We start from the raw sequence: 13,121 nt of genomic DNA, 5'->3' as shown, positions 1-13,121 counted from the left end.
TGGACAAAATGGAGTGTTTTGGGAGGTGGCAAAGAGATATCTCCAAATTTGTCTGGCAGGGCAAAAAGCCCAGAATCAAGTTTAAGATACTAACTGATGCTAAAGAAAGAGGGGGCTTTGCCCTGCCAGACTTAAAGCTGTACTATGAATCAGCAGCTTTCTGCTGGTTGAAAGATTGGCTGCTTCTTGAAAACACTGATGTTTTAGATTTGGAAGGATTTAACAACGTTTTTGGATGGCATGCATATTTGTGGTATGACAAGGTTAAAATTCATAAGGCTTTCAAGAACCATATTGTCAGGAAAGCAGTGTTCAATGTCTGGATAAAATACAAAGACTTATTGGAGAATAAGACCCCAAGGTGGTTGTCACCAATGGAGGCTAAGGCCTGGAAGAGACTCAATATGGAGGCCAAATGGCCGAAATATTGGGAAAAAATAGAAAAAGATGGAGATAATTGGAGGTTGCAGAGTTTGGAGAAACTAAAAGATAAAGTGCGAGATTGGTTACATTATGCTCAGATCAAAGAGGTTTTTAAGATGGATAAAAAGATAGGATCCCAGGTGGAAAAATCAAAGTTGGAAACGGAATTGTTAGAACCTAAGACTAAGGTACTTTCAAGAATCTATAATTTGCTGCTAAAATGGAATGCACAAGATGAAACGGTTAAATCGGCTATGATAAAATGGGCACAGGACATTGGGTACAATATCATGTTTGCTGACTGGGAAAGGTTATGGACCACCGGGCTGAAATTCACGGCATGTAATGCCTTGAAAGAAAATATTATGAAAATGATATATAGGTGGTACATGACCCCAGTCAGGCTTGCAAAAATATACCATTTGTCTGATAATAAATGTTGGAAATGTAAAGAAACTGAAGGAACGTTCTTTCACCTCTGGTGGACCTGCCCTAGAATTAAGGCTTTCTGGGAAATGATATATAATGAGTTGGGAAAGGTATTTAAGTATACCTTCCCTAAGAAACCAGAGGCCTTCCTTTTGGGCATTGTCGACCAGAGGGTGTTAAAGAAGGATCGGACATTTTTTATGTATGCAACAACAGCAGCAAGGATACTTATCGCCAAGCACTGGAAAACCCAAGATTTGCCCACACTGGAAGAATGGCAGATGCAACTGATAAGACTATATGGAATTAGCAGAAATGACTGGCAGAATCCGAGACCTGGGAGAAGAGGCTGTGGAGGAGGATTGGAAGAAATTTAAGGACTATTTACAAAAATACTGTAAATTGTATGAGTGTTAAGAAAGATGTAAGATTATTAATAATATGGCACCATTAAGATAGTTAAAAGGAGTATGAAGATAAATGAAAATATAAGAAAAGACAAATTTTGGATAATTATTATGCTAAAATTAAGCTTTTAAGGTTTGGGTAAAATTATCTAAAATTAGGGACACAATATTGGAAATTATAATATAAGAATTGAAACAAGGTGATAAATTGCTGGGTAAAGTTCAAAAAACTTAGAACGCAGGAACGAGAGATGTGAGGAAGTCCAAAGAAGTGAAGAAAATGTGGATATTGAAAAAATTATATGTTATTTTGTTTGCTTTTTTTGTTGTATTGAGAAAACCTTTAATAAAAAATTAAAAAAATAATAAAATAGAAATAATGTGAGTCGCTGATAATGGCTGATTTTTAGCCTTTGCTCTCATCAACAATACTATCTGTTTATACTATCTTGCCAGGAGTGCGAGGGAGCAATATAAAAGAAAACTAACATTTTGTCCCATTACCAACATAATTTCTGATTTTAAAAATGGGGATGGGGAGAGAAGATAAAAGGGACTTGTCTTTGTGCTGGTTTGGATGGCTATATGCTGAAAAGAATTGAAAATAAAATTGGAAACAGTGCCAGTCCCACAAGAGAAGTAAGTGGAAGGTATTCAGAGTTACTGAATTTCATGCTCTTGTGATAATGCAAACTGTTCCTTAATGTACAATGACCATAAGTATTAACCTAGTATCCAGTGCATCAGTACTTGAAACACCATTCTGTTCTTGCAGGGAAGTGATCAGTACACCCCCCCCCCCAAGGTGATCAATCCCCCTTCTCTAAGAAGCATGACCCAGCTGCAGTATAATATGTGATACTGCATGAGTTAAGACTAGCATTTGCCCCAGTATCTCTATTTATCTTCCTCTTTCATGCAGCTAATTCATATGACCAAAAACGAATCCTCACCACCCAAATCTAATAGACACAACAGTGACTGTAACTGGCACCTTAATAATGTGGTCATTTGAACATACTTTGGGTTGGTCATATCTCGAAGAAGACATAGTTCCTGTACCTGGATAACTATGGAAAAGGAGATTCTATTAATTGCAGCTTTTCTTCATTACAAGCTCCACTTGCCCATATCCTCTCTTCACAATTATTTAAAGGTACCTGCCTCTGCTTGTTAGGCAAATTTGCTTTCGCATAAAGCTGGTGAAAAGGAAGCTGTGTAAAACCTGGTGGCCCACTTGTCCCGATCCAGTTCTAGGGTTTATCCCTGGTCTCACCCCTACCCAGCTAGGTCACACTGCCCATGCTCTGCACCCTCCTCGAAAGCTTTTATCTGGCTGAAGTGTGTCTTTGACCAACGGCAATGCTTCTTGCTTTCCCGGATGGAGTATGCTGTGTGTATCATCTGCAACACAACCCACCCGACAAACTTGCGTCCATAGCTTCCTTCCTGTTGGCTCAGGCTGCTCACACGCCTTGCTTTTTGCCTTGCCCACAACTGGCATGTGGCTCTCAGAAAGTTGCCCACGAGGCCCTTGAGGCTGGGGGTTGGGAGAGTTCCCTGACATTAAAAAACACAACCCGATTCAGTATTAGGATTCGGAGTAAAAATCAGGCCAGCCTAGAGCCAGCTCGTGTTTGTTCTGGATCTGGAAGGGGGCAGGAATTCGGTTCGATCATACTCCAGCTAGGATTCTGACCCCTTTAATTCCAGGCGGTGGGGATTGAAGCCACCTCACTTCTTTGTCACCACCAGAGGGTCTTGTGAATCTGGTCCAATTGGGAAGAAAACCACCCCGCTGCCCGCCACTTTAAACAAGGCGCCGTTTTGGAAAGAACCGTCTCCAGCCCAACCCCCGCAGGTGCCTCTGCTCTCCGACGGAGGCGCTGTTGTTTCCCCTCGCCAGGCGGACTCCATTGCCGCTGGCTTCCACCGCCTCGGCCAGGAAGGAGACATCATGGCCTCGCGGCGAGTCGAGCTGGGCTTCGCGGAGGAGGCGGCGGCCTGGCGGCTGCGCAGCGAGCAATTCCCTTGCAAAGTGGGCGGCAGGCCGGCGTGGCTGGGCGAGGCGGGCTTGCCGGGCGCCGCCGAGCTGCAGTGCGGCGCGTGCGGGGAGCCGCGTGCCTTCCTGCTGCAACTCTACGCGCCTCGGCCAGGCCGGGCCGACGCCTTCCACAGGAGCCTCTTCCTCTTCGGCTGCCGCCGGCCCGCCTGCTACCGCCTCGCCGGCCCCTCCCCGGGCTGCCTGAGAGGTGAGGGGCGTGGGCAGAGAGGGGCCTCGTGTCGTCTGAAGGGCCCTCGGTCGGGTCTGCTGTGGGCGTAAAGGCATGCATGAGGCAGATGCTGGAAGTCCTAAGTCCCCTCCCCTTAAACCCAGCGGGGCAAGTTAGGACTGCAGCTGAAGCCCTCAAGGCCCGACTGGGGAACCTGCGGTTGTCAGCAGCCCCGGCCAGCATGGCCAATGGTTAGGGGTGATAGGAGTTATTGGATGGACCGGCTGTTTCCCTGGGCTCTTTGTTGTTTGTGCCTATTAAAATTTGGGTCCTTCCATTGAGGAAGACGGAATGTTGCCCTAGCCCAGTGGTTCCCAACCTTTTTTGGGCCATGCCTCACCTAAGCATCTCTGAAATCCTGATGCACCCCCCCCCCCGCGACATATAATTCTTATTATTCAAAACGTGAACTCCTGTTCACGTGGAGGAAGCCTAAAAGGCCATTCACTGTTAATAACTAATTCTCGAATTGCCCCCCTTAAAAATAAAATTGCCCCCCCTATGGGGCGTGTGCCCCACATTGGGAACTACGGCCCTAGCCGAAGGCGAGTCACTGGTCCATCTAGCTTGTATCATATACAGGTGATGGCAGTGACTCCCTTGGGTTTCAGACAGGGGTCTTCTTCCCTACCTTTATGACGGCGCTCGAACATGGGGGAAGCAGATCCTGTACAGCCCATTTCAAATAAAAATGCAGCTTTCTTTGCCCAGCTCCCTGCTGCTGAGCTCCCTGTGTAGGAGTTTGCTTACATTTGCTTATTCAAGGCATCTTCAGTCCTACCACTTGTCACGATACAGATGTGTGGTAACGTCTGCATTGGCTCACATCCTGTGCACCCTGATTCATATTTGTCAGGTGTATCCTTACAGGTTTGCTTCTGCCTTGCGGCACATCTGGTAAAGAGGTGGGATGTAAATATTTCCACTAAATAAACGCAAATGTATCTTAGGTACACAGCTAAAATTCTAGTTTTATTTATTTCTACTATTTATAGACTGCTATTCACCACAGATGTTCACAAGGCAGTCTGCACAACAGTCAATAAAACAATCCATCGATCAAAATAAATCAGTGTTTAAAACAAAGAAAAAAGCACAGGTAAAGTTCAATAAATAGGCATAATACAACTTACTTAAATGGAATGCTGTGAAGGAGTTCTAAAACTGGAAGTCCAAAAATAATAAACAAAGCCAGCTCATAACATTATAATAGAATTTGAAAATGGGGGGGGGGGGGGAGAGACTTGTCAGTGGCTTCAATCTTGTGCACAGGAACATGTCATGTTGGCCCCACTAAAATCCGTAGTATCTTTGTGTGAGTAACCAACTGCAAGATTACAGCATAGAAATCATGAACGGATACAGTGTATGTAATTTGGTAGAGTTTTCTTAAAAATAAAGGGAGTCAGGCAATCTTTTTTTTCACCAACAACCCATGTCAGCAGTTAAATATCATATGGGAATGTTTCTTCCCTTTCCTTAAAGTGCTGCCCTTGTAGATGCATTAGAGAGCATCTCAGAGCACCATAAATCGCCATGTTTGAATTAAATGTCAAAATAAAAAAACTGGTGAAGTGGAGCTAAGGAAAGGGAGGTATTTTCTGGTACTTCTTGGCTGGCTTTGATATTGACAAGAACAGCCCTTTTAAAATGCGAGACAACCAACCAACCTCTGAGATCCTAAACTGACAATGTTTGCCTTGCTCTTGATACTTTCATGGCATAACTGGTCTGTTGAACGGAGCAATTAAAGCATCAAAAATAGATTTAAGAAAACATTAGCAGTGTGAGTCATACCTCAGATGGTGGCTAGAAATTTTTCAGAGATTACTAACTGAAATGTGTGGTACTATTAAACTAGAATTGGAGCGCGTGTAGTTTGACACTCCTGAGAAGTGAATTTTCTCTCAGATTATATACATGCCGTGCATGCTGTTATACCACACTCAAATGCTGCCAATATTACAAAATTAGTGGATCTCTCCCTCCCTTAAGGAGCTTTGGATCCTTTGGAATAAGAGGTCTCTCCTCCGGTAAATGGACGCAGGTGGCGCTGTGGGTTAAAGCCTCAGCGCCTAGGACTTGCCGATCGAAAGGTCGGCGGTTCGAATCCCTGCGGCGGGGTGCGCTCCCGCTGCTCGGTCCCAGCGCCTGCCAACCTAGCAGTTCGAAAGCACCTCCGGGTGCAAGTAGATAAATAGGGACCGCTTACCAGCGGGAAGGTAAACGGCGTTTCCGTGTGCGGCTCTGGCTCGCCAGAGCAGCGATGTCACGCTGGCCACGTGACCCGGAAGTGTCTCCGGACAGCGCTGGCCCCTGGCCTCTTGAGTGAGATGGGCGCACAACCCCAGAGTCTGTCAAGACTGGCCCGTACGGGCAGGGGTACCTTTACCTTTACCTTTACCTCTGGTAAAGATTAAGGAGAAGTCTAGCAACTTGTATAGTTTCTGACATAGCCAGGTCAGAGAGAGCAAACAAAAAATATATATCCATACTGTTGCTTTCAGTTAGTTAATAATTTTTTTCTATTTTCAAGTTTTTAGGAATCAATTACCAAGGAAGAATGACACCTACTCTTATGATCCACCACAGGAAGAGCCACCCCATGAAGAGCCAATTTGTGCAAATCAACAGCTAAAATGTGGGACGAAGCTGTGCCGAGTCTGTGGGTGTTTAGGAAGCAAAACATGCTCCAAATGCCACAAGGCTCATTACTGTAGCAAGGACCATCAAGTTAAGGACTGGAAAGCAGGGCATAAGCTTTCATGCTTGCAGTCTGGTAAGCAATTTGAAACTCTAGAAATTTGCATTGATTTAGAGGAGGGTCTCCATCAGTTGAAGATCGGCTTTGATTACTTCAGAATTAAGCAGTCCAAGAAGAATTGTTATAATTGGGGAGAGCGGGGGGTGGGGTGCAATCACAATGTTTCAGGGTAGGGGGAAGTATGGTATGGGAGGTGGGGCAGTTCAGGGAAGGGGTACATGGCCCACACAGTTAGTGACTATGCTGTGTGCAAGCCCGTCCTCCAACATGAGGCATTGCAGTCATCCTGTTAGCCAGCCCTTTGGTCCGCGGCTGCTGCCCTGAATGCCAGGCTAGCTCTGAGGAAGACATCCCTCATCCTCTTCTGGATGAGGAGGCTGATCTGGTCTATATTACTGATACCTTGGTGGCTGAGCAAGGTGTGGTTGGTCTTACCCAGCTGTGTCCACCTGAGTATTTGGAGCAGCGTCAGGGCAGACCTGAGGGTCAGGGAGGGGGTATTGTTGTGATCTATAGAAATTAGCTCTTTCCAGGCTCTCTGTCTATTTGGGGGCAGGAGAACTAGAGGGCACGTTCTTGGCATTGGGCAATTGGGACAGATTTGGCATTCTGCTGGTTTACCGTCCACCTAGCTCCACAGCAGTCTGCCTGCCTAAGCTGACAGAGCTAGTCTCAGGTGGTGTTGAAGGCTTACAGACTGCTGGTTTGGGGGATTTCAACATCCATGATGACGTGAATGGCTCTACGGTGGCTCAGGGCCTCATAGCGGCCATGGAGCTGTTCCAATATGTTATTGGCCCAACACATGTGGCAGGCCACGCTCGGGACCTTGTGAAGAGGGTTATCTGAAAGTGGAGGTTATTGGCGTCAGTCTCTGGTCATGGTCTAATCATTTCCTATTGAGATTTAGACTTTTAGCACCTTTTTTCTCTCTGCAGAGGCTGGGTATCTATTAGGATTGTCTGCCCTTGGCGGCTGATGAATCCAATGGATTTCTAAAACTGCTCTGGGAATTTTTTTGGCTGATATAACTGGTGCTCATATCAAAGCCCTGGCCAGCCTCTGGAATATCCTAATGGCCATTGACATGATTGCCCTTCAGCACCCTCTCCCATCTTGTGGAGCCCATTTGGCTTCCTGGTACAGTGGAACCTTGGGTTTCGAACGCGCCTTGGAAGTCGAACGGCTTCCGAGGCGCATTTCTCCATTTTCTCAATGGAATTTACCGACCGCCCATTGCACCTTGGTTGTCAGATGTTTTGGAAGTTGAACGGTCTTATTACATTCGACAACCGAGGTACCACTCCATAGCTTAGGATGAGGAAGCAAGCTGGGAGACAGCTCAAACGCAAGTGGAGCAAAACTCCAGTCAAATGCAATCAAACACTAGTGAGGCCTCATCATCAAGCCTACCAAATGGCAGTGAAGGCAGCAAAGAAGGTATACTTTGCTGCCTCCATTGCATCCTCATTGTGTCATCCAAGAGGGCTTTCCTGGGTAGTGCAAGGCCATTTACAGTCTGGCCTGAAGGAGATGACACAGTAGTCGTTGTTGTTGTTGTTGTTATTCACCTACGAATTCTAAAACATCATATCCTCTATTATATTCAGAAATTTTTGCCAAAATAGTTTTTACATATTTTCTGGCGTTGCTGCAAAGTCCACTTTTGGTCTTTGACATCTCCAGCAGCACAAGTTTCTTTTTTAAGCAAAGTTGCAGTGCCTCAATTTCTTTAAAATCCTGTTTGTCTCTGTGAGTAGAATGACATAAAAACTCTACAGTAATGCTAGAGGTGTTACTGTTGAATTTTGGGACATTTCTGCTTCTAGAGACAAGCAGGGTTTTTAAAGAAATCGAAAAATTGAGACACTGCAGCTTTGTATAAAAAAAATGGTGCCTTCTGCTCTGGCTTTATTCTGCTGGCCATTTCATTCTATATTTGTCTTTGCTAGTTTTAAAGTTTGCCCCCCACACCCAAGAAATCATTTGAAAATAGACTGATATACAAAGTAGAATAGGGAAGAATGATCAAAATAATTTTGGGTTCTTGTTTTGTAGGTGAGCTGGATGTTGTTATTCCAGATCATAAATTTCTTTTCCCCGAGTATGAAATTGTGATAGAGCCTGAAGAAACTGACTCCTCCAATGTCAGTGAAACAGAAGAGGAAGATCAGGACAAAAAAAAATTGACACCTGCTGCCAATACAGGTAAGTAGTATGAATAAATTTCCTTGCTGCAAGACCTATTTTTAAATTATACTACAGTTGTACCTTGGAAGCCGAACGGAATCTGTTCTGGAAGTCCGTTCGACTTCCAAAGCCTTTGAAAAACAAAACGCGGCTTCTGATTGGCTGCAGGAAGCTCTAAAGGTACCCCTGCCCGTACGGGCCAGTCTTGACAGACTCTAGGGTTGTGCGCTCATCTCACTCTAGAGGCCGGGAGCCAGCGCTGTCCGAAGACACTTCCGGGTCACGTGGCCAGCATGACGACACTGCTCTGGCGAACCGGCACCAGAGCAGCACACGGAAACGCCGTTTACCTTCCTGCTATAAAGCGGTACCTATTTATCTACTTGCACTTAAGGGTGCTTTCGAACTGCTAGGTGGGCAGGAGCTGGGACCGAACGACGGGAGCTCACCCCACTGTGGGGATTCGAACCGCCGACCATGCGATCGGCAAGTCCTAGGTGCTGAGGTTTTTACCCACAGCGCCACCCGCGTCCCGCCACCCGCAGGAAGCTCTAGTCATCAGGAAATGTTTGACAAACAAAGGAATGCATAGTATAAAAGTAATACAGATTAACAATAAACAAAAAGTACATAAACTTGAAGAAGATTACATGCATAATCTCCCTGGCAAGACACAGCCTTTTCTTTTAAAAACATTTCACAAAAAGGAATATTTTAAACAAGTTACACTATGAAAATCAGGCTCTTCATCTTAACATACTTTGTTCTAATTTCTCACGCAAACCTTCTGAAGATTTTACTTTTGCTTATTAAAACTATAGTATTGCTGATTTTAACACTATAAAGTTTTAATCTGTTTGGGTTTTAGATGAAGCACCAGATTCTCTAGATGAGACTTCATTGGAAGCAATGGCAAAACACGAAACCCAAGATGACAAGATTTTTCAGAAGTTTAAAGAGAAAATTTCTTCGGAACCAGAACAGGTTTTGAAATTCATTTTTCTGTGGCTCCCTCTATTTTTTTTAATATGAGTTCAATAGTAATGCCTGCTTGTCATTTGTTACTTAGCCTAGAATCCTGTCAGTATTGCTTAATTTTCTAACCACTAGGTCTTCATGCCACTAAAGTACTAAAATATGTGGTGAAGATCAGAAATCTGGCCCAAATGAAATCTTAGAAGTAATAGGGGAATTAGGTAGTGGCACCGCTTAGGGTGGCTACCTAAGAGAAATGGTAATATTGTTTTACATTAAAAAAAACAACAACACTTAAATGACAAAATTGGCAGAAGTGGAGAGCTCGCCGATTAACTGGGCATGAGAATAGCTCTCTCCTGCTGTTCTATACAGTGGTACCTTGGTTTGCATACGTTTTGGATTACAAACACGTCAAACCCAGAAGTGTGTGTCCCGGTTTGCAACCTTTTTTTGGATTCCACCTATTTTTTAAAAAATTATGAACAACTTTTTTTTTGGAGGCCCCATTGGCGAAAGCGCGCCTTGGTTACAACCTGTTTTGGTTTTACAAACGGGCGTCCAGAACAGATTATGGTTGTAAACCAAGGTACCACTATATAGCATATCCAACTAGTTCTTTTTAAGTTAAATTATGTGCTGTGTGATGAAGTACTTCTGTTTGTGTCCCACCATTCAGCTTCATTGAATGAAGTTCTAGTATCACGAGAGATGGAGTAAGATGTCTTGATCCAGTTCTTTCACACTATGCATGTTTCACACCATATCATGTTCCCTCGCCCTACTCATTTTTTCTAATTTAAAAAGAGCCAACTCTGTAACTTTTCCTTATAGTGGAACTGCTACAGTTCTCTGACCATTTTTGGTTACTCCTACATTTATTAATAATCATCATCTTACATTTCTCCTTTTTCTTCCTGACAGAGGCATAGGTGTGCCTCCCAATCTCTTTCTGAGATGCAACAAACAGAACTGTATGGTTCTCAAAATGTGGTTGCAGCCAGATTTCTATAAAGGCATTGTGATATTAGATTTGTTTTCAGAATTCTTTCCTAAGGCTCCCTACCGTGGTATTTGCCTTTTTTAAACAGCTGCCACACACATTTTTATTGAGCTACCTACCATGACGCCTTTCCTGGTCAGTCACTGTCAGCTCACAACACATCATCAGTGTAAAGTAAGGATTTTTTTGCTCTAGTGTTCATCATTGTACACCAAACCGCATTTGCCACTTTATTTCCCATTCATCTGGTTTGGAGATCCTTTTCAAGCTGTTCAATCCCTTTTTGTTTTTACCAACCGGAATAATTTGGTCAGCAAGCATAGCCACTTCACTGCCCCTGAAAAATTATGAACAGGCACAGGTTCCAACTTTGATCCTTCTGGCGGTTCCCTCACTGCAAGAAGCAAAGTTACAGGGAACCAGGCAGAGGACCTTCTTGGTAGTGGCGCCCGCCCTGTGGAATGCCCTCCCATCAGATGTCAAGGAAATAAGCAACTATCTTACTTTTAAAAGACATCTGAAGGCAGCCCTGTTTTTAATGTCTGATGTTTTAATGTATTTTTAATCTTTTATTGGAAGCCGTCCAGAGTGGCTGGGGAAACCCAGACAGTATTATTATTATTATTATTATTATTATTATTATTATTATTATTATTTATAGGATCTCACTTCTTACATCCCTTTATTATGCAACCTGTTGCTTATTCCTTCTGCTACCCTTTCTTTAACTTTTTATTGATCCAGAGGAGGATCTGTCCTGTTATCCCATGGCTGCTAAGGGATGTCATTTAGAACCTTTGACTAGAAACCATTCAGACCTTGTGGTTTTTAATTTCTTGAGAAGGAAGTCTTGGAAGTTCACCTCTTGTCACTAGTTGCCTCTGTCCCAAGTCTTCCACAGTGAAGACACATTAATTAACTTTTCAGCAATCTCCTTAAAACCCTTGTTATTATTGGTTCAATTGCCTCCATAGCTGGTTGCCTGTATTTGACATATTCATACTTTAATCCGTGGTTTCAGCGATATACTTCCTTTTCATCTCTTACTGTTTTGTAAGGATGTTCTTATTTGAGTAAGACTTCCGTTTTCTGAAGGAAGTCTCTGATTCTTAGCATCCTGAAATAAAGCAAGGATTGGTTCTAGAGGTTGTAGAGCAAACAAGCTAACATGGTTGCCATGGAGGCACAAGATTTGAGTGGGGTGACCAGCAGCACAGCATTGTTCCACAGAAGGGATGACATATATATTTCATTTTCGTTCATAACCTTTTGCCCCAGTTCAGAGAAGTTAAATTGCGCTTACTGGCATTGATATTAATGGAGCTTTAATTCAGGTTTCATTAATTTTAAAGGGACTGAAGTCTTGGGGCCTTTCCATGTAATTTAAAACTCCATCTGTGATCTCTCTTAATCTCAGATTATCAGATACTGTAGAGATGGAGAAGGCCCACTCTGGATTTCTGCAGAAAACATTCCTCAGGAGATGGACATCCCCAACTGTTTATGTGGTAGTAAGAGAGTATTTGAATTCCAGGTATGGAAATCTGGTTAAATTGTGTGCAATAAGTGTGTGTGTGTGTAATGCAATATATTATATTATATTATATTATATTATATTATATTATATTATATTATATTATATTATATATATATATATATATATATATATATATATATATGCGCGCGCAGCAGAGGAGAATTTTAGGACTGAATTCTTAGTTCTACTTAAATTTTCTTTCAGTCCTTGCCAAAGTCTGTGTAGCCTGAATTGTGGGAATTCAGGAGTTCAATGATACACATTTTTTGAACTATAGTCTACCTAAATTAAAAACGGGTTGTTGACTAGAACGTAAAGGTAAAGGGACCCCTGACCATTAGGTCCAGTCGTGGCCCACTCTGGGGTTGCGGTGCTCATCTTGCTTTATTGGCCAAGTGCTAAATGAACCTTTTAGGACAGGTAATTGCTGCAATTTTTCTACAGATTCTGCTGAGTATTTGAATGGTGCTCTCCCCCCACCCCAACTAATCTTGTTGCTTTTGTGGGGGCTGTAAGCTAAGATTTGAAGACTATAAAGAATTGATCACTGTGCCTTCTAAACTATGTAGTACAGCAAAAGTACTATGTACCTTAAAAGGTAACTTAACATTTCTGTTGTGTTTTGTTTAAGATTATGCCGCAACTTCTGAATCACCTAAAAGTTGACAGCCTTGGAGAAAGCATCGACTGGGGAACACTAGCTATTTATACGTGTGCCGACAGCTGTAACAGAGGCAACCACTATACCGAAGAATTCGTCTGGAAGCAGGATATTTCTAGCACTATTTAATATCTACAAAATTTAAATGGCAGGACATTTAACTCTGCATCATTAAAATATCTCACTTTATAACTAATCCTGTCATTGTGTTTATTACCCTTGGGACATCTACACAAAACATGGATAAAACAAAAGAAGAAAGCGCTTATCCAGTGATGAGATGATAGCAGTTGCCCTTTTGTTTTAATAAAACCATTAGCTAAGGTAGCTTTATTATATTGTAGTGAAACTTTGCCATGCCTGCAGCTAGGTAAGATTTTTCAGACAGCCGTCTTATTTTTATACCTTTAATTTTAGAGCTAGATTTCTCCAAAGCATCCCCCTATGCTCAGTAAAAGG

At 43.0% G+C, this 13,121-nt stretch overlaps 1 protein-coding gene across 1 annotated transcript; it reads left to right on the top strand.

Annotated features, from left to right (window-relative positions):
- Positions 1–3,133: 3,133 nt before the first annotated feature.
- PDCD2 (programmed cell death 2) lies at positions 3,134–12,858 on the top strand. The gene is made up of 6 exons (XM_083732681.1): positions 3,134–3,511; positions 6,069–6,311; positions 8,355–8,504; positions 9,355–9,470; positions 11,882–11,998; positions 12,633–12,858. The coding sequence occupies exons 1-6, from the start codon at positions 3,217–3,219 to the stop codon at positions 12,789–12,791; spliced, it is 1,080 nt and encodes a 359-aa protein (XP_083588807.1). The 5' UTR covers positions 3,134–3,216; the 3' UTR covers positions 12,792–12,858.
- The last annotated feature ends 263 nt before the right edge of the window (positions 12,859–13,121 follow it).

The sequence above is a fragment of the Podarcis gaigeae genome (genome assembly GCF_964106915.1).
Source record: "Podarcis gaigeae genome assembly, chromosome: 3".
Lineage (NCBI taxonomy): Eukaryota > Metazoa > Chordata > Lepidosauria > Squamata > Lacertidae > Podarcis > Podarcis gaigeae.
This window is presented reverse-complemented; position numbering and strand designations above follow the sequence as displayed.